The 13,316-nt window shown below is 39.4% G+C and overlaps 1 protein-coding gene across 2 annotated transcripts; it reads left to right on the top strand.

Moving 5' to 3' along the window:
- Positions 1 to 1,140: 1,140 nt before the first annotated feature.
- On the top strand, positions 1,141 to 13,062 carry LOC127647861 (2',3'-cyclic-nucleotide 3'-phosphodiesterase-like). Of its 2 annotated transcripts, none has more exons than XM_052132364.1 (4): positions 1,141 to 1,292; positions 7,105 to 7,815; positions 7,900 to 8,027; positions 11,301 to 13,062. In XM_052132364.1, exons 2-4 carry the CDS (start codon positions 7,125 to 7,127, stop codon positions 11,766 to 11,768), a joined length of 1,287 nt encoding a protein of 428 aa, XP_051988324.1. In that variant the 5' UTR covers positions 1,141 to 1,292; positions 7,105 to 7,124; the 3' UTR covers positions 11,769 to 13,062. The 2 variants fall into 2 exon arrangements, with proteins under 2 accessions (XP_051988324.1, XP_051988323.1); XM_052132363.1 differs by having other exon boundaries at positions 1,163 to 1,330.
- Positions 13,063 to 13,316: the final 254 nt, after the last annotated feature.

Below are 13,316 nucleotides of genomic sequence, written 5' to 3'. Positions count from 1 at the left end.
TCACTGTAGCAATCCTGCATACATTTCACATGCCCCTCACAGAAATCAACAAGACAAAACTTGCACACTGCAGCTGGTAAAAGTGTATCTTGGTATGCTCCAAGTCTGTAAGCATGCTTTCTCAGGACTTTAAAGCCATTTCCTGCTATTTAGAAGTACATTGATGATTAATGACTACTTCATTTTAATTCCTACAAATCCACCATAAAATGATAAGAATCTTTGGTAACTCTTTATAATAAGGTTCCATTTGTAAACATTAGTTAATGCATAAGGTATCATGAACTAACAATTAACAATAGCATTTATTATTCTTTGTTAATGTTTGTCGACACAAATACAATTGTTCATTGTTAGAAACAAGCACAACTTTTTTTTATTGAAAAGTGTTTTATTAGTATTTATTGGTATGTATTTGTATTCATTGTCAGTTAATGTTAACAACCTTATTGTAAAGTGTTACTGATTCTTCATTTAAGATAACTTGGACCTCACTGAGTCTGTTGGAAGTCCAGAATGGCATAGAAAGCATTCAACAACTTTGGACCTTTTTTAGGATCTCTTTAATATTTAAAATGTCCTTTTGTTGTTCAAAAGTTGCAGAACTGTACACAATTTGTGATCGGTTAGTTACTTCTCAGTGTTTTGCTCCACAAACATTAAGGCAAATACATTAACTAGATATAGGATTAGTCTTTTTATTTTATTTTATAAATTATTTTAGTTAAAGGAATATTCTGTGTCCAAGTATTAAAGTTAAACTCAATCTACACTTTTATGGCATGATGTTGGTTACCACAACATTTTATTTCGACTCGTCCCTCCTTTAAAAAATAGGGGGAAAAGAGAAGGAACTGCCCAATCGAGGTTACAGTGAGGGACTTACAATGGAAGTGAATAAGGCCAATTCCTGGGGGGTTTAAGGCAGAAATGTGAAGCCTATAATTTCATTAAAGCACCTAGGCCACCATTATTTGTTTTGTTAAACTCGTGTATTATTTGACCTGTAAAGTCAAATGTCTATCGCTGACGTGCAGAATGAGGAACACGATTTAGTAAAGTGCAAAGTAGCGGGAGCGCGCTTAAAATTTCACAAAATTTCATCTGCCTCTCCCTTTCGTGCACACGCCCGCTCCGCCGTGCACGCAGTGAGCGTGCTCAAGTGCCAGTGGTTTCCGTTTTGTTTCCTTATTATCGCTAGTGCTCAGCCAGGCGGGGTTTTCTGCGCAGGGCTCTGGAGAAACGTGGAATTTTGGCTGTACGGCACTTGGAAGCTTCAGCCCCGGGGAAAGGTGACAGCTTTTCATACATCTGCCAACGTTGTAATCAAGTGAGTTGCATTTGCATTGTGCACTCGTGAACAATTGTTTTTCCCGTTATAGCTACTTTTGTATCTTTTAGATCACATTTTAAACCAAGCAGTTTGTGCACGTATTCATTATGTTCATCTGACTTTAAACGACAGCATTTAGCTAAAACCCCCCAAAATACTCTGGTATTTATGACATGTGCTCCCTTTTCCCCGCTGTGCGTGGCATTGGCACGCTGATTTGTTTTGTCTTTATGCAGCGTGGCTGGACACTGCCACTCCCCGAATCGCTGGGTTTGCATTGTTACGGATTATTACCGCAAACTGAAGCTGTTCATCTAACCGTTTTATTTCTTCACAAGCTTTTACGGCCTTTATACATTAGTTGAAGTAAGTGCTCTCCGCATTTCTCTTGGAATGGCGCACCCATTTTCGTCCTAGTTAACGAAAAATCTTGTGCGCAATGTCTCGTACCGTTATCTGCGTGTGAAATTTCCGGACCTTCGCCGCTTTTTCTTTGGGCTTGACATAAAGCAGAAGATGGGAAGAAGCTTTCTTTGTCTTCCATAGATTAGGATGCGTGTCCAAATATAATTTGGTCTCACAAAGGTTGCGTCTCAAATCATATTGGGCTGCCTAGGGAGCGTTCACATCGAACGCGTTTTTAGACGCCAGTTATAAAAGGAACTTCAACTTTTAAAAAACGCGTTCCGAGACACTTTGCCTTCTGTTCTGTTTGTTTCGCTCCTCGGACGGCATTGTGGGCATAAAACCGTTGATTTTAGTTGGTGCTTGCTGTCTAGGCAGCTCACTAAGTTTTAAGACAGTGCTATAAAATAAGCGACACAAATGATGTGCAGGTGTGAGTCAGGACTCATTTGGGCCTTACAGCACAGCTTCGTGTAAAACAAGGCCCCGCTTCTGCTTTTTCACATACTTTCTTCAAAGTCTGAACCGTGTCCACGGTGAAATTAAAGGGATAGTTAACCCTAAAATGAAAATTAGCTCATTTACTCACTCTTTTGGATAGATGTGTTTTGTATTCATTTTCTTCTGCAGAACAAATTAAGATTTTTAGAAGAATATCTCACTCCGTTCTGTAGGTCCATTCAATGCAGGTGGATTGTGGCCAAAACTTTGAAGCTCCAAAATCACAAAGGCAGCATAAAAGTAATCTGTACGACTCCAGTGGTTAAGTCCATTTCTTCTGAAGCGGTACAATTGAATTTGGGTGAGAGAGGGCTAAAATGTAACTCCTTTTCCAATATAAATCTTGATATCAGCTGTATTCTTAGTGATCACACTTACACTTCCTCCACATGGTTCCTGTAGTCCGGATGCCATCAAGTAGATGCGTTCTGCAGATCTGCCCCTTTCTTCCCTGAAGTTCATAATGAACTGTCTAAGTCTTGGTGCACGCCCTTCTCAGCATGCTCACGCAGTGATGCCATCCTCTCTAATATGGATCATGGGGAGGAAAACGGTTATGCCCAACTACCCCCTGTGGAGGTGGCGGTAGCAGGGTGTGGGTGTTACGCCCCATACATCCTTCCAAGCCATGTCGACTGATGTCCGCACTGGCTGAAAAATCATACTCTGTTGCAGGACAAACTGGATCAGCACTCCACGCAATGGCAGTGCTCCAGGTATTTCAAGCCAAGCTCCTCAAGCAAATGGATGAGCAAGGCTTTTATCCAGAGACATTCAAAGAGTGGTGATACCAGGTGAATGGAGAATTTGGGAAATTTATGGCAAAGCAGAAATCAATCCATTTCCCTTAGTAGGGAACACCTACTGTCCCCCCGGTACTCTTAAGTCCCAAGCCCCACTGGGAGCGGACGCAATGGCCCACAAATGGCCAGCAAATTACAAATAGGCATTTCCCCCGGTATGCCCGATTAACTCTGTCATATGCAAACTCCAAGGCACAATCTGGCATCCCCAGCCCAAGCTGCGGAACCTGCATGTGTTGCCCCTGAACGGAGCATGCTAAATGTGCCAGAACTGACAAACATGAACACCGTTTTACAGGCCAGAGCACCATCCACGAGTTGCCTCTACGTACTAAAATGGAATGTGTTCACTGATTGGTGTCTCTCACATGTCAAAGATCCAATAAGCTGCCCCTTACATGAAATTCCCATATTTTATAAAGAGTGATTTAGATGCAGGACTCACTCAGTCAATGCTCAAATTGTATAAGGTGACTTTATCTGCGTATCACGCACCTGAAGCCGGCACCACTATAGGCAAGTATGATTTAGTCTTAAAGTTCCTTAAATGAACAAAACGATTAAACCCACCTCGGCCGGCTACTTTCCCGACTTTGGACTTTAGTCCTAAAAGCTCTCTCAGGATCCCACTTCCAGCCTTTAGACTCTTTAGAATTTTGCATGCTCTCCATTTAAGACCACACTACTGCTGCCCTGGCCTCAGTAAAATGGGTTGGTGACTTCCATGCACTATCAAGACAATTCATGTCTGGAGTTTGGCCCTGGTCTTTAAAAAGCCACAGTCAAAGCAGGTGGTTCACCTTCAGGCCTTCTTCCCTCTTCCATTAAATTTGGATGAGGAACAAGCATTGCGTTTGTTATGCTCTGTGCGGGCGCTACAAGCATACGTTGAGGAATGTCGTGTGGGATTTTGTTCCTCGTATGCATTAATGATGTCGTGTACTGCGACGTAAGGTAACATCTGTTACGTATGTAACCTGGGTTCCCTGAAATGAAGGGAACGAGACATTGCAAATGCTAGCCGCGCTACAAGACTCAGAGTTCTTGAGATACGAGCGACGCGTTCCTTGTTTCTCGGTGAGAAATTCTGAACAAATGGTGTTTGCGCACTTTTATAGCAGACCGCTTCGTGTCAAAGGAAGCGGAGCTCAAACACCATAGCCAATATTAGAATATTGCTGTTATTGTAGAGAGGTTTCAACTAGGTAATGTTAGAAAGCACTCCCCTTATGCGTTAATGTTCATTTATTAAAGGATTGACATCAGGGTAGATACTTTATGTACTTTTTCTTGTTAAAATGTACTGATACCTCCCATCATACAACTGAGTAGAGCTGTTGTCGTGCGCATGGCCGAACAAAGTTTGAGTAGACACTCACGAACCAAGCATACTCTTCCAGAACATCCTCTGTAGCACTGGGAAGTATACTGTAATAAATTGGTTTGTTATAATATTTTGTGGAAACAAGAAAAATTATTTGCCGGCTTCCCAGTGCCATTTGAGTGATGACACTCCATAGGAGAGAGTGCTTAAAACACTTGCACTTGATGCGTGCACTCAGCTTGCACATGCACATCTACAAAATAAAATGAAGCGCCATCATTTTGATCAAATTAAAATGGTGTTTGTAACGCAAGTAATAACGGATCAGAAGTTATATTTGTATAGCTTTAAAGCGTAATTCCTTGCATAACTTCATAAAGTGATGAAGTGTAATCTGATTCTGATTATTGTGATGGGTCACACCCAACACTCAGTAGCAGATCTATATGTTCTTTGCCGTGCCACTGAATGGACATCAAAAGATAAAAATGTGAATAAATGAGTATAATATTTTGTAAAAGACGCATCACCGTTCCATTTATAAGTGTGATTTATGATTCAAACTTGCATAATATTAAGCATACAATATAAAGATTATGCATAGCGGCAATCTAATGGCTTCTAGACATTTTTTTTTATTATTACAGCAATGCGACCCGTGCACCTTATTTTATTTCTGCATTTGGTTGCCTCTGCACTAGAAAGTATAATCAAATTTGAAATCATAATCTTGCCTAGAGACTACAATGGCAAGATGTAAATATCAACACTCCACTCTCATATAGGTCACAGAGTGTATTAGCCTATCCTTCACAATCCACTCTGACCAGTAGAAATGGGATTTATTAATACATAACTTTGGGTTTAGTCATGTTGCCTCAAGGCAACATATAAATTAATGTCCGAATTAAACACACTGGACGCTTTTGTCCATACTGAGGGCAAATGTTATTAGCTGGGAATAAAATACCCAAATACGTAATGCCCTGTTTGGGCGACTGGAAGGCGCCTGGCTGAAAAGCAGTTACCGGTCAGTACGCTGTCAGAGACAAAGCTTCGGATTTAGACCAATTAACTCTGTATCCCAAGAACTTGGAAAAGGAATTAATAATTCTGTGGTGGCAAGGCATGGATCTAGTTGGGTTGGAGACAAATAATAAAATATCATCTGGTGTAAAGCAAACGCTTTTGCGCCACCACCACCATCGTGTCTGGGTGAAATATTCCATTAAAGCTTTGCTTGCGATGTTGTAAAATCCAGCCTATGGACATTAAAGGAGACATTTGATGTTCATTGGCAGTTTAAGGTGCCTTTTTAAACCATCAGGTGTGAATTGTTTCGCCTGGGAAATATGAAGACTTGTTATTTGATTAAGCTTTAAAAATTTGCATTGTTCTATTTTAAAAAGGGAACACAGGCCTAGGTGATGACAACTAGTGACTGGTTTCGCAATGAACGCATGGCCTTTGGCATCAAACGTGATCAGTGATTCACATCCTACTTTCTGCTTGTTAGAATGAAGTCTGATAGCACATCTCAAGCAACCGAGGTGATGGTACATCATCTGTGAAATTATACAAGATCTTTCAACATTAAGTTATGCAATTATATATAGAAGCTTTCATGGGCCTCTTGAAAAGAGTGGGGAAAAAAGTATGGAAGACAGAAATTGAAATATGGAAGAAGGGAAGGAGTACCGGTAGGTCAGAGAGAAAGCAGCTTTTACATTGGCAGTTAAATGGCTCCTCAGATTTCACTTAAAATGCACAGTGGTGTTGGTCTCACATTTGCTTGCAAGGACAAGAGCTGGAGACTGCACAAAAGTTGAAATGTGTTGTGTGTAATAAAATGTTTCTTTGAAAGCATTTGGCTTTGCACGAGTAGGCCTAATCGAGCACTCTGCTTTTAAATATTCAACTAGTAAAAGCATTACTCAAATATTGTAGTTTAACTCTCCTTTGTGCCTTTGCTTGCCATGGGCAACAATGAAACTGCTTCTCTCAGCTAGATCTTGCCATTACATACAATGCATGATGTTGTTAAAGGAATAGATGTCCCAAAATGTTTTATTCTGTCATTTAGAGTAAATGTATCGTTTCAGAAGACTTGGTGTCTGTTTCTATGTGTGAGTGCAAAAGTTTTTTGCTTTTATTTTTTTGCCATTTTTGACTAGATGTTGTGTATGCATATTGCTTATTTTTTCATAAGAAAAACAGTTCGGAGGTTGAAGGCTGAACTTAAATTCTAAATTTCTAGTTTTTATGCGTTAGAGTACTCGACTGCAAAGTTATAAGAAATGCCCTTTTTGGCTTTTATGAACATTGAGCCTGTATACTGTGAAGGGTCTAAAGAAGTGGTCCTTTTTTGGAGCTGCCGTGTTCAGGAGTATATGCTTTGCATTTCTGCACTGTTTGCTGCAAGATAGACTGACAGTTCAGTTTGTTAATCTTTACCCAGTGTTGCTCGAGCTAAAATTAATTTAACCCCTTGTTTACATGTTAACACCATCTAGTTTAAGATCTCATGCAATTCAACATGTTAACCCCATCGAGTTTTAGATCTCATGCAATTCAACATTTTAACACCATCTAGTTTTAGATATCATGCAATTAAAAAATTTAACACCATCTAGTTCAAGATCTCATGTAATTCAACAGAGAGCCATAGTTTAACTCTACAGATGCTGTAATCTTATGAAGTGCATTCACACTTACTCTTGCTTTAATTGAATTATCAGAAACAGCCTGCTGTGTAGCAATGGAAGCTGAGCAGAATCAGGAAGTTCCAGAGGCTGTTGCTGAGACACAGGAAGTGGCGATAGAGCAAGAGAAGACTGAGGCCAAATGTGAAGAGTTAGTTAAGGCTCCTTCAGAAACTGCAGGATCACCAGAAACGGCCCCTGAACAGGAGATTTCACAGGACAAGACCCCAGTGATGGAAAATTCTGCAGAATTGCCAGAAAAAGAGAAAACCACAGAAACTCCTACAAATGTGGAGAAGTGTCCAGAGAAAACCCCACCTGCTGAGTCTTCTGAGAAGCCTTCTGAGGTGGAAAAGCCCCCAGAGCCAGTACAGCAGAAAGAGTCTAAGGAACCACAGATTCAAGTAAATTCTGAATCCGAGACACGGGAGGAAGAAGCTGTGAAAGAGGTGGAGCCTGTCAAAGAGGCAGAGTCCAAACCCACTGCTGAGAATGATGCTAAGCCAGAAGAACTCAACAAAGGTGAGGAGACAAAGACGAAAGAAGATGAGGTACAAAAATCAGATGCTGAGGGGGTTCAAGGGGAGCTTCCAAAAGGGGCAGAGCCGGAGCAGAAAGAACCAGAGCTACCTCTCTTCTTTGGCTGGTTCCTGCTTTCAGAGGAAGAAGAGCGGATAAAGTGCGCAACCATGGACTTCCTCAAGACGCTGGACACTTTGGAGGCCTTCAAACAGCACATCAGTGAATGTGAGTTTTTTTCCTGTAGATTCCTGATTCTCTGTATTTGTATTTTTGCAGATATGTTAATGCTGATTTTCTGATTTGTTCTAGTTACTGGTGAGGCAGAGAAAGAGGTCGATCTTGAGCAGTACTTTCAGACTGTAAAGCCCCTCCACTGCACTTCACATTTCTGTGACTACGGCAAAGAAGAGGGGGCAAAAGGGTATGCAGAGCTTCAGGTCAGTATTCCATAAATCCTGATCTCATGAAAACGAATTGACCGTGGCAACCTTTTTTGCAAAATTACATCACGTGGTTTCAGTCAATGCGCATTACAGGAGTTCCGAGGTGAAATGTCCACTGAGTGCCGCTAAAAGTTAAATATTCTCCCAAACAGACGATGTTTTTAAAGGGATAGTTCACCTAAAAATTTTAATTCTCATGATTTACTCATTCTCCTGGCATTCCAGATGTGTATGAATTTCTTTCTTCTGCAGAACACAAATTAAGATAATTAAAATAATATATTATCTCTGTTGGTCCTCACAATGGAAGTGAATGGGTGCCGAAATTTGGAAGCTCCAAAGTCCACATGTGGAGCATAAAGGTAATGCATAAGGCTCCAGGGGTTAAATCCATATGTTCTCACACAATATGATAGGTGTGGGTGAGAAACAGATCAATATTTAAATAATTTATCATAAATTCTCCTCCCTGCCCAGTAGGGCGCGATATACATGAAGAATGTTAATCACCAAAAATAGAAGAATGACTGAGCAGGGAGGAAAATTTATAGTAAAATAAGTACTCCAATATTGATCTGTTCATATCACTTCTGAAGACATGGATTTAACCACTGGAGTTGTATGTAGTACTTTTATGCTGCCTTTATGTGGATTTTGGGGATTCTTAATTTTGGCACCCATTCACCTGCATTGTATGGACCTACAGAGCTGAAATATTCTTCTAAAATCTTCATTTGTTTTCGGCTGATGTGGTCACACATCTGGGATGGCATGAGGGTGTGTATTTTCATTTTTAGGCGAGTTATCTCTAAGGTTACTGCTCTTGTTTTTTACATAAACAAAACCTACCTCCCTACAATAAAAATAAGCGATAGTGTCATGAAAAACACAAAATGCTAAAGCAACCATGTAATTTTCTGGTGCTTCTATGACACTTGGCTTGCACCTCGCTGCAAGTGTAACACTATTGGTCGAGCTACCCTGCAATTTGATCACGGTCAAATAAGCTTGTAAATGTAGGTGGTTATGTAATGTAAACTTTAAAATGTAAGTCCTTAAGACTCTTGAGCTATAGTAAAGGTTTTGATGACATAAAATAGCATTGTGTAAGGAACAGAGCAAAAAGTGTTAATGAATCTGTGTTTTAACTCGTGATTTGTGTGAAAGAAAATAAGTCTTTGTTCTAGCAGTCATTTTACTAGCAAACTGACGTGATGTGTGCAATGAGCCACGTAACGTGATTCCATAAGACCAGGTTGGTTCCACACAAGCCGTCTTTTTACATGGGATACAAAACCATGTTCCATATCATGCAGAGCCAAAGGTAAATGTGTTTTTTTTTTTATTTATTTTATCATAATAAAAAAAATATACCTACATATTGACATACCTTGAACTACATAACTATTTCAAAACACTTGGGAGAAGTCCTTCTTCTATTCTCATTTGAATTCAGTTGAAGAGGCCCTGCCAAGTTTGTCCTCTAAGGGAAAAGAGGAGTAGGAGTTTCCTAAATTTGAAATGCATTATTTGCAAAAAAAACCATTTTATTATTAAAAATGCTATTAAAAAAAATGTTTATATAGGTTTAGTTGGTTTTATGTATTCCAACTTAAAAATAAATACAAAAAAAGCCATTGAAGCATAGACTTTTTTTTTACTATGAAGAAGCCCATAACACAACGCAGACTCTTAAAAGGACGGAAACTTGCCGCCGTTACAATGTTCTATATTGAAGTATTTACTAAATTAATCTTTTTATTGCCTAATATATTCACCAGATGAAGGGCTTTGTTCAGTTGTGGCTAAAAGTATTGGCACCCTTGGTAAATGAGCAAAGAAGGCTGTGAAAAATGTCTTTATTGTTAATCTTTTGATCTTCAAAATATTCATAAAAATCGAACCTATAATTGAATGGAGGGGGGTGGAATCTCAAAATTAAATATTTTTTACAAAAAAACATTTGCCACATTTATAGGCACCCCTAGAAATTCTTATGAGTAATACATATCAGAATATACCCATTCATATTTAATTTTTATTTTTTAGTAAGTACACCTGGGTGACAAGGAACATGAAATTGTTCAGCCATGACTTCCTGTTTCTCATGGGTATAGATATGGGGTAACACACAGGCCACATTCTCTTAGTCATCCAGCACAAAGGGTAAGACCAAAGAAGAAAGTTCTGATATACAGCAAAAGGTTGAGCTTTACAAAATGGAGAAGTGGCTGTATAGCTAAGGCATTTGAAAATACCCATTTCCAACATATTAAGAGGTGCCAATCAACGGGAGGTTTTACAAATCGGTCTGAAAGAGGACGTGTCTATTGTCTCCATGCACAGTGAGGAGGATGGTTCGAGCGGCCAAAAATTCTTATAGGAGAAAAGTCCGAGCTGTTATCTTGGCAAAGGGAGGTTGCACAAAGTATTGAATACAAGGGTGGCAATAATTGTCACGCACACATTGATATATGTATATATATATATATATATATATATATATATATATATATATATACACAACTTGTACAAAAATAAAACTTGTTTTGTGTTTGGAATTGTTTGATAGATTTTTGTGAATATTTTGAAATGAAAGACCAAAAGGATAAACCATAAGGATATATTTTTCACAGCCACCTTTTCTCATATTTGCCGAGGGTGCCAATATTTTTGGCCACAACTGTATATATCTGGTGAAATGCATATGAGGATTATTATTCATAATATATGAAGCTGGAGGCACAATGTAAGTGCTGACAGGGCATTTTCCTTCTAATCACTTTTATTTGTAGGCCCTCACTTCAATAAATGATTGTCTAATTAAAAAAAAATAACAAAATGTGCACTTTGAGGATAAAAATATAAATTAATATTGTTAATGAGCGATTTATAATACAGCAAATCCCCACTTGATTGTTGATCACAAAAAGACTATCGGCTTTGCAAAAATCTATGCAACTATTGGCACCGATTATTCGGTAAAACGGTTACATCGGTCTACCTCTACCTTCAAGCATTGTATCATAAAGGGGTCGACCATAATATAAAATAAACTGGTCATATTGAAAGATCTTATGTAGTTTTATGTTTAAGAAATTTGTTTGCTGTTTGTCTTGTTTTCTTAAACTACTTTGATCTTGCCATGAAAACAGCCATTGATACTGATATGGCATTTAAAGAATAATAAATATAAAGCTGCATTGGCAAATTTCTGATTTACACCCATTTGACTTTTTATTTTATTTTTTATATATATATATGTAGGTGGTCAAGGATTCATTTGGCAATTCTGACGAGCTTTCCGTCACTGCTCTCATTGTGACCCCTCGTACGTTTGGGGCCCGTGTGGAGCTGACAGAAGCTCAGATGAAGCTATGGCCAGAAGGGAGAGACAAGGACAAGGTTCCTACATCCCTCCTGCCCAGCATTGAGGCTCTCCCAGCTGGTAGCCGTGCCCACGTCACATTAGGCTGCTCTGCTGGAACGGAGACCATTCAGACCGGTTTTGATCTGCTGGAAATCCTGGCCCTGCAGAAAGAAGGCAAGGAGGTCACCCAGGTAGAGATGGAGATGGGTACTTTGTCCTACCTGGGTGAGGGCCGTTGGTTCCTTGCCTTGAGGGAACCAATTACAGCAGACACCACCTTCTCTAGCTTCTCTGATGACAAGCCTACCTGTGACCAGGGCAAAAAGGATGGAGAGAAGAAAAAGAAAAAGTGTACCATTCTGTGAGTGCAAAGAGAAAGAAGAAAGGGGGAGAAACATTTCCAAAGGGCTCTCGCCCTCGGTTGGCTGCGTAGGATGTTTTGTTTTTGCATGCGTGTAGGTGGATTGAGTGTATGTTTTGCAGCTTTAGTGTATGCACAGGGATGGCTTAGGATGATTTGGCAGGCAACGTGAGACCAGACATTTCCAAAGCAACCTGCTGGCTTCCAGCTTTCTCTTAGCTGGTGCCTTTTTCCTTTTTGTCTGGCAACACGAGCTCAGAGGCCTTAGTATCTGCCTTAAGGTCAATAGATCAATCTGCATTAGGTGCTAGTTCACATGGCTTTGGCCACCACACCATCCCTGTTCCCTTCACACAGGTGTGTTCATGATCGGTCTTCCCTACACTTAGATTCAGCACAACTGTACCCTGTCCCGACTCATTTCTTGTTGATCAGTAGTCTTGTTATACAGCTCTAACTCCACTTTGAGTTAGTTTTGCTGTACCTTTTTAGACGATTTAGATTCTCTAAATACATTAAACTTCTAACACGAATCTATCTCATGCAAAAAAAAGTAGTGGTAGTTTTGATCCATTTAAATGTGCGTTCATCAAAAGAACTTAAGCTGAGGTTTGGTAAAGAGCATACATTTGTTAGTTTAGCTTGCCTCTTCAATGTCCCTCTCTTTCTTCAGCCTTTAAGGATCTGATACGACTTGCACGATGAAAATTTCCATGAATGTGTGCTGCATCTTTATTAATCTTTTATTACCACTGATAATGATCTGTTGTGTGCATGCCAACATTTTCTCACTGTTCTTCTTATTCCTTGCAATCACATAAATTCACCATGTTTTTTTGTTTTTTTCATGCAAAATTGCATACTGCCTGCGAGATGTGTTTTTAGGCTAAATTGTGTGTGTGTGTGTGTCCATGGATGAAACTGAATGTTCTCTCCTGAGCTGTCTTACCATTAACAGTGTATGTCAAACCAAGGATGACACCTTTTGAATTTATAGCCCATAATATCGGCGGACACATACCCATACCATGTCTGTCAATTTATCCATACAATCAGCTGTTTCCTTACCCAAGTGTATTCACATGTGTAATTACATTTACGCTTGTATCAGTTCTGAAAAAATGTGCACTCTGAATACTGTGACGAGCATCTCTCTGGTGCCTTCCTCCTCTGTAGGTTTCTAGATGGCCGAAGCCATGCTTATCTTAGGTCTCTGACATCAAGGCACTATGTTTTTGCACTTACCTTGTTTTTCATTTGATTTTGTACACTTAATAAAGGAATGTGCTTGGCTCTGACATCCCTGTCTTTTTTTTTTTGGAGAGTTAAGTGAACCTAGTGAATTGTGATTTGTTCTAAACATGTGGTTGCATGCTTAATCTGTATAATTTGGATGTTTTCCCCTTCAAAACTGATTTTCTCTTAGCCCAAATTGAGATTATGTAGTATAACTGTGGCCTTTACCCATTGCCAGTTTCTGCGTTAATGGAACATTCTTTTAAAATGCTGGAAAAGTAACTACAATTTTAGTGTCTCATGATGTATAAATATT

The sequence above is a fragment of the Xyrauchen texanus genome, chromosome 8 (assembly GCF_025860055.1).
Source record: "Xyrauchen texanus isolate HMW12.3.18 chromosome 8, RBS_HiC_50CHRs, whole genome shotgun sequence".
NCBI lineage: Eukaryota > Metazoa > Chordata > Actinopteri > Cypriniformes > Catostomidae > Xyrauchen > Xyrauchen texanus.
This window is presented reverse-complemented; position numbering and strand designations above follow the sequence as displayed.

Bases quoted from the DNA above. Each gene is read 5' to 3' on its own strand.
- LOC127647861 (XM_052132364.1), top strand. From the start codon at position 7,125: ATGGAAGCTGAGCAGAATCAGGAAGTTCCAGAGGCTGTTGCTGAGACA. The intron at 7,816-7,899 runs GTGAGTTTTTTT...GATTTGTTCTAG, and splicing joins CAAACAGCACATCAGTGAAT to TTACTGGTGAGGCAGAGAAA. The intron at 8,028-11,300 runs GTCAGTATTCCA...ATATATATGTAG, and splicing joins AAGGGTATGCAGAGCTTCAG to GTGGTCAAGGATTCATTTGG.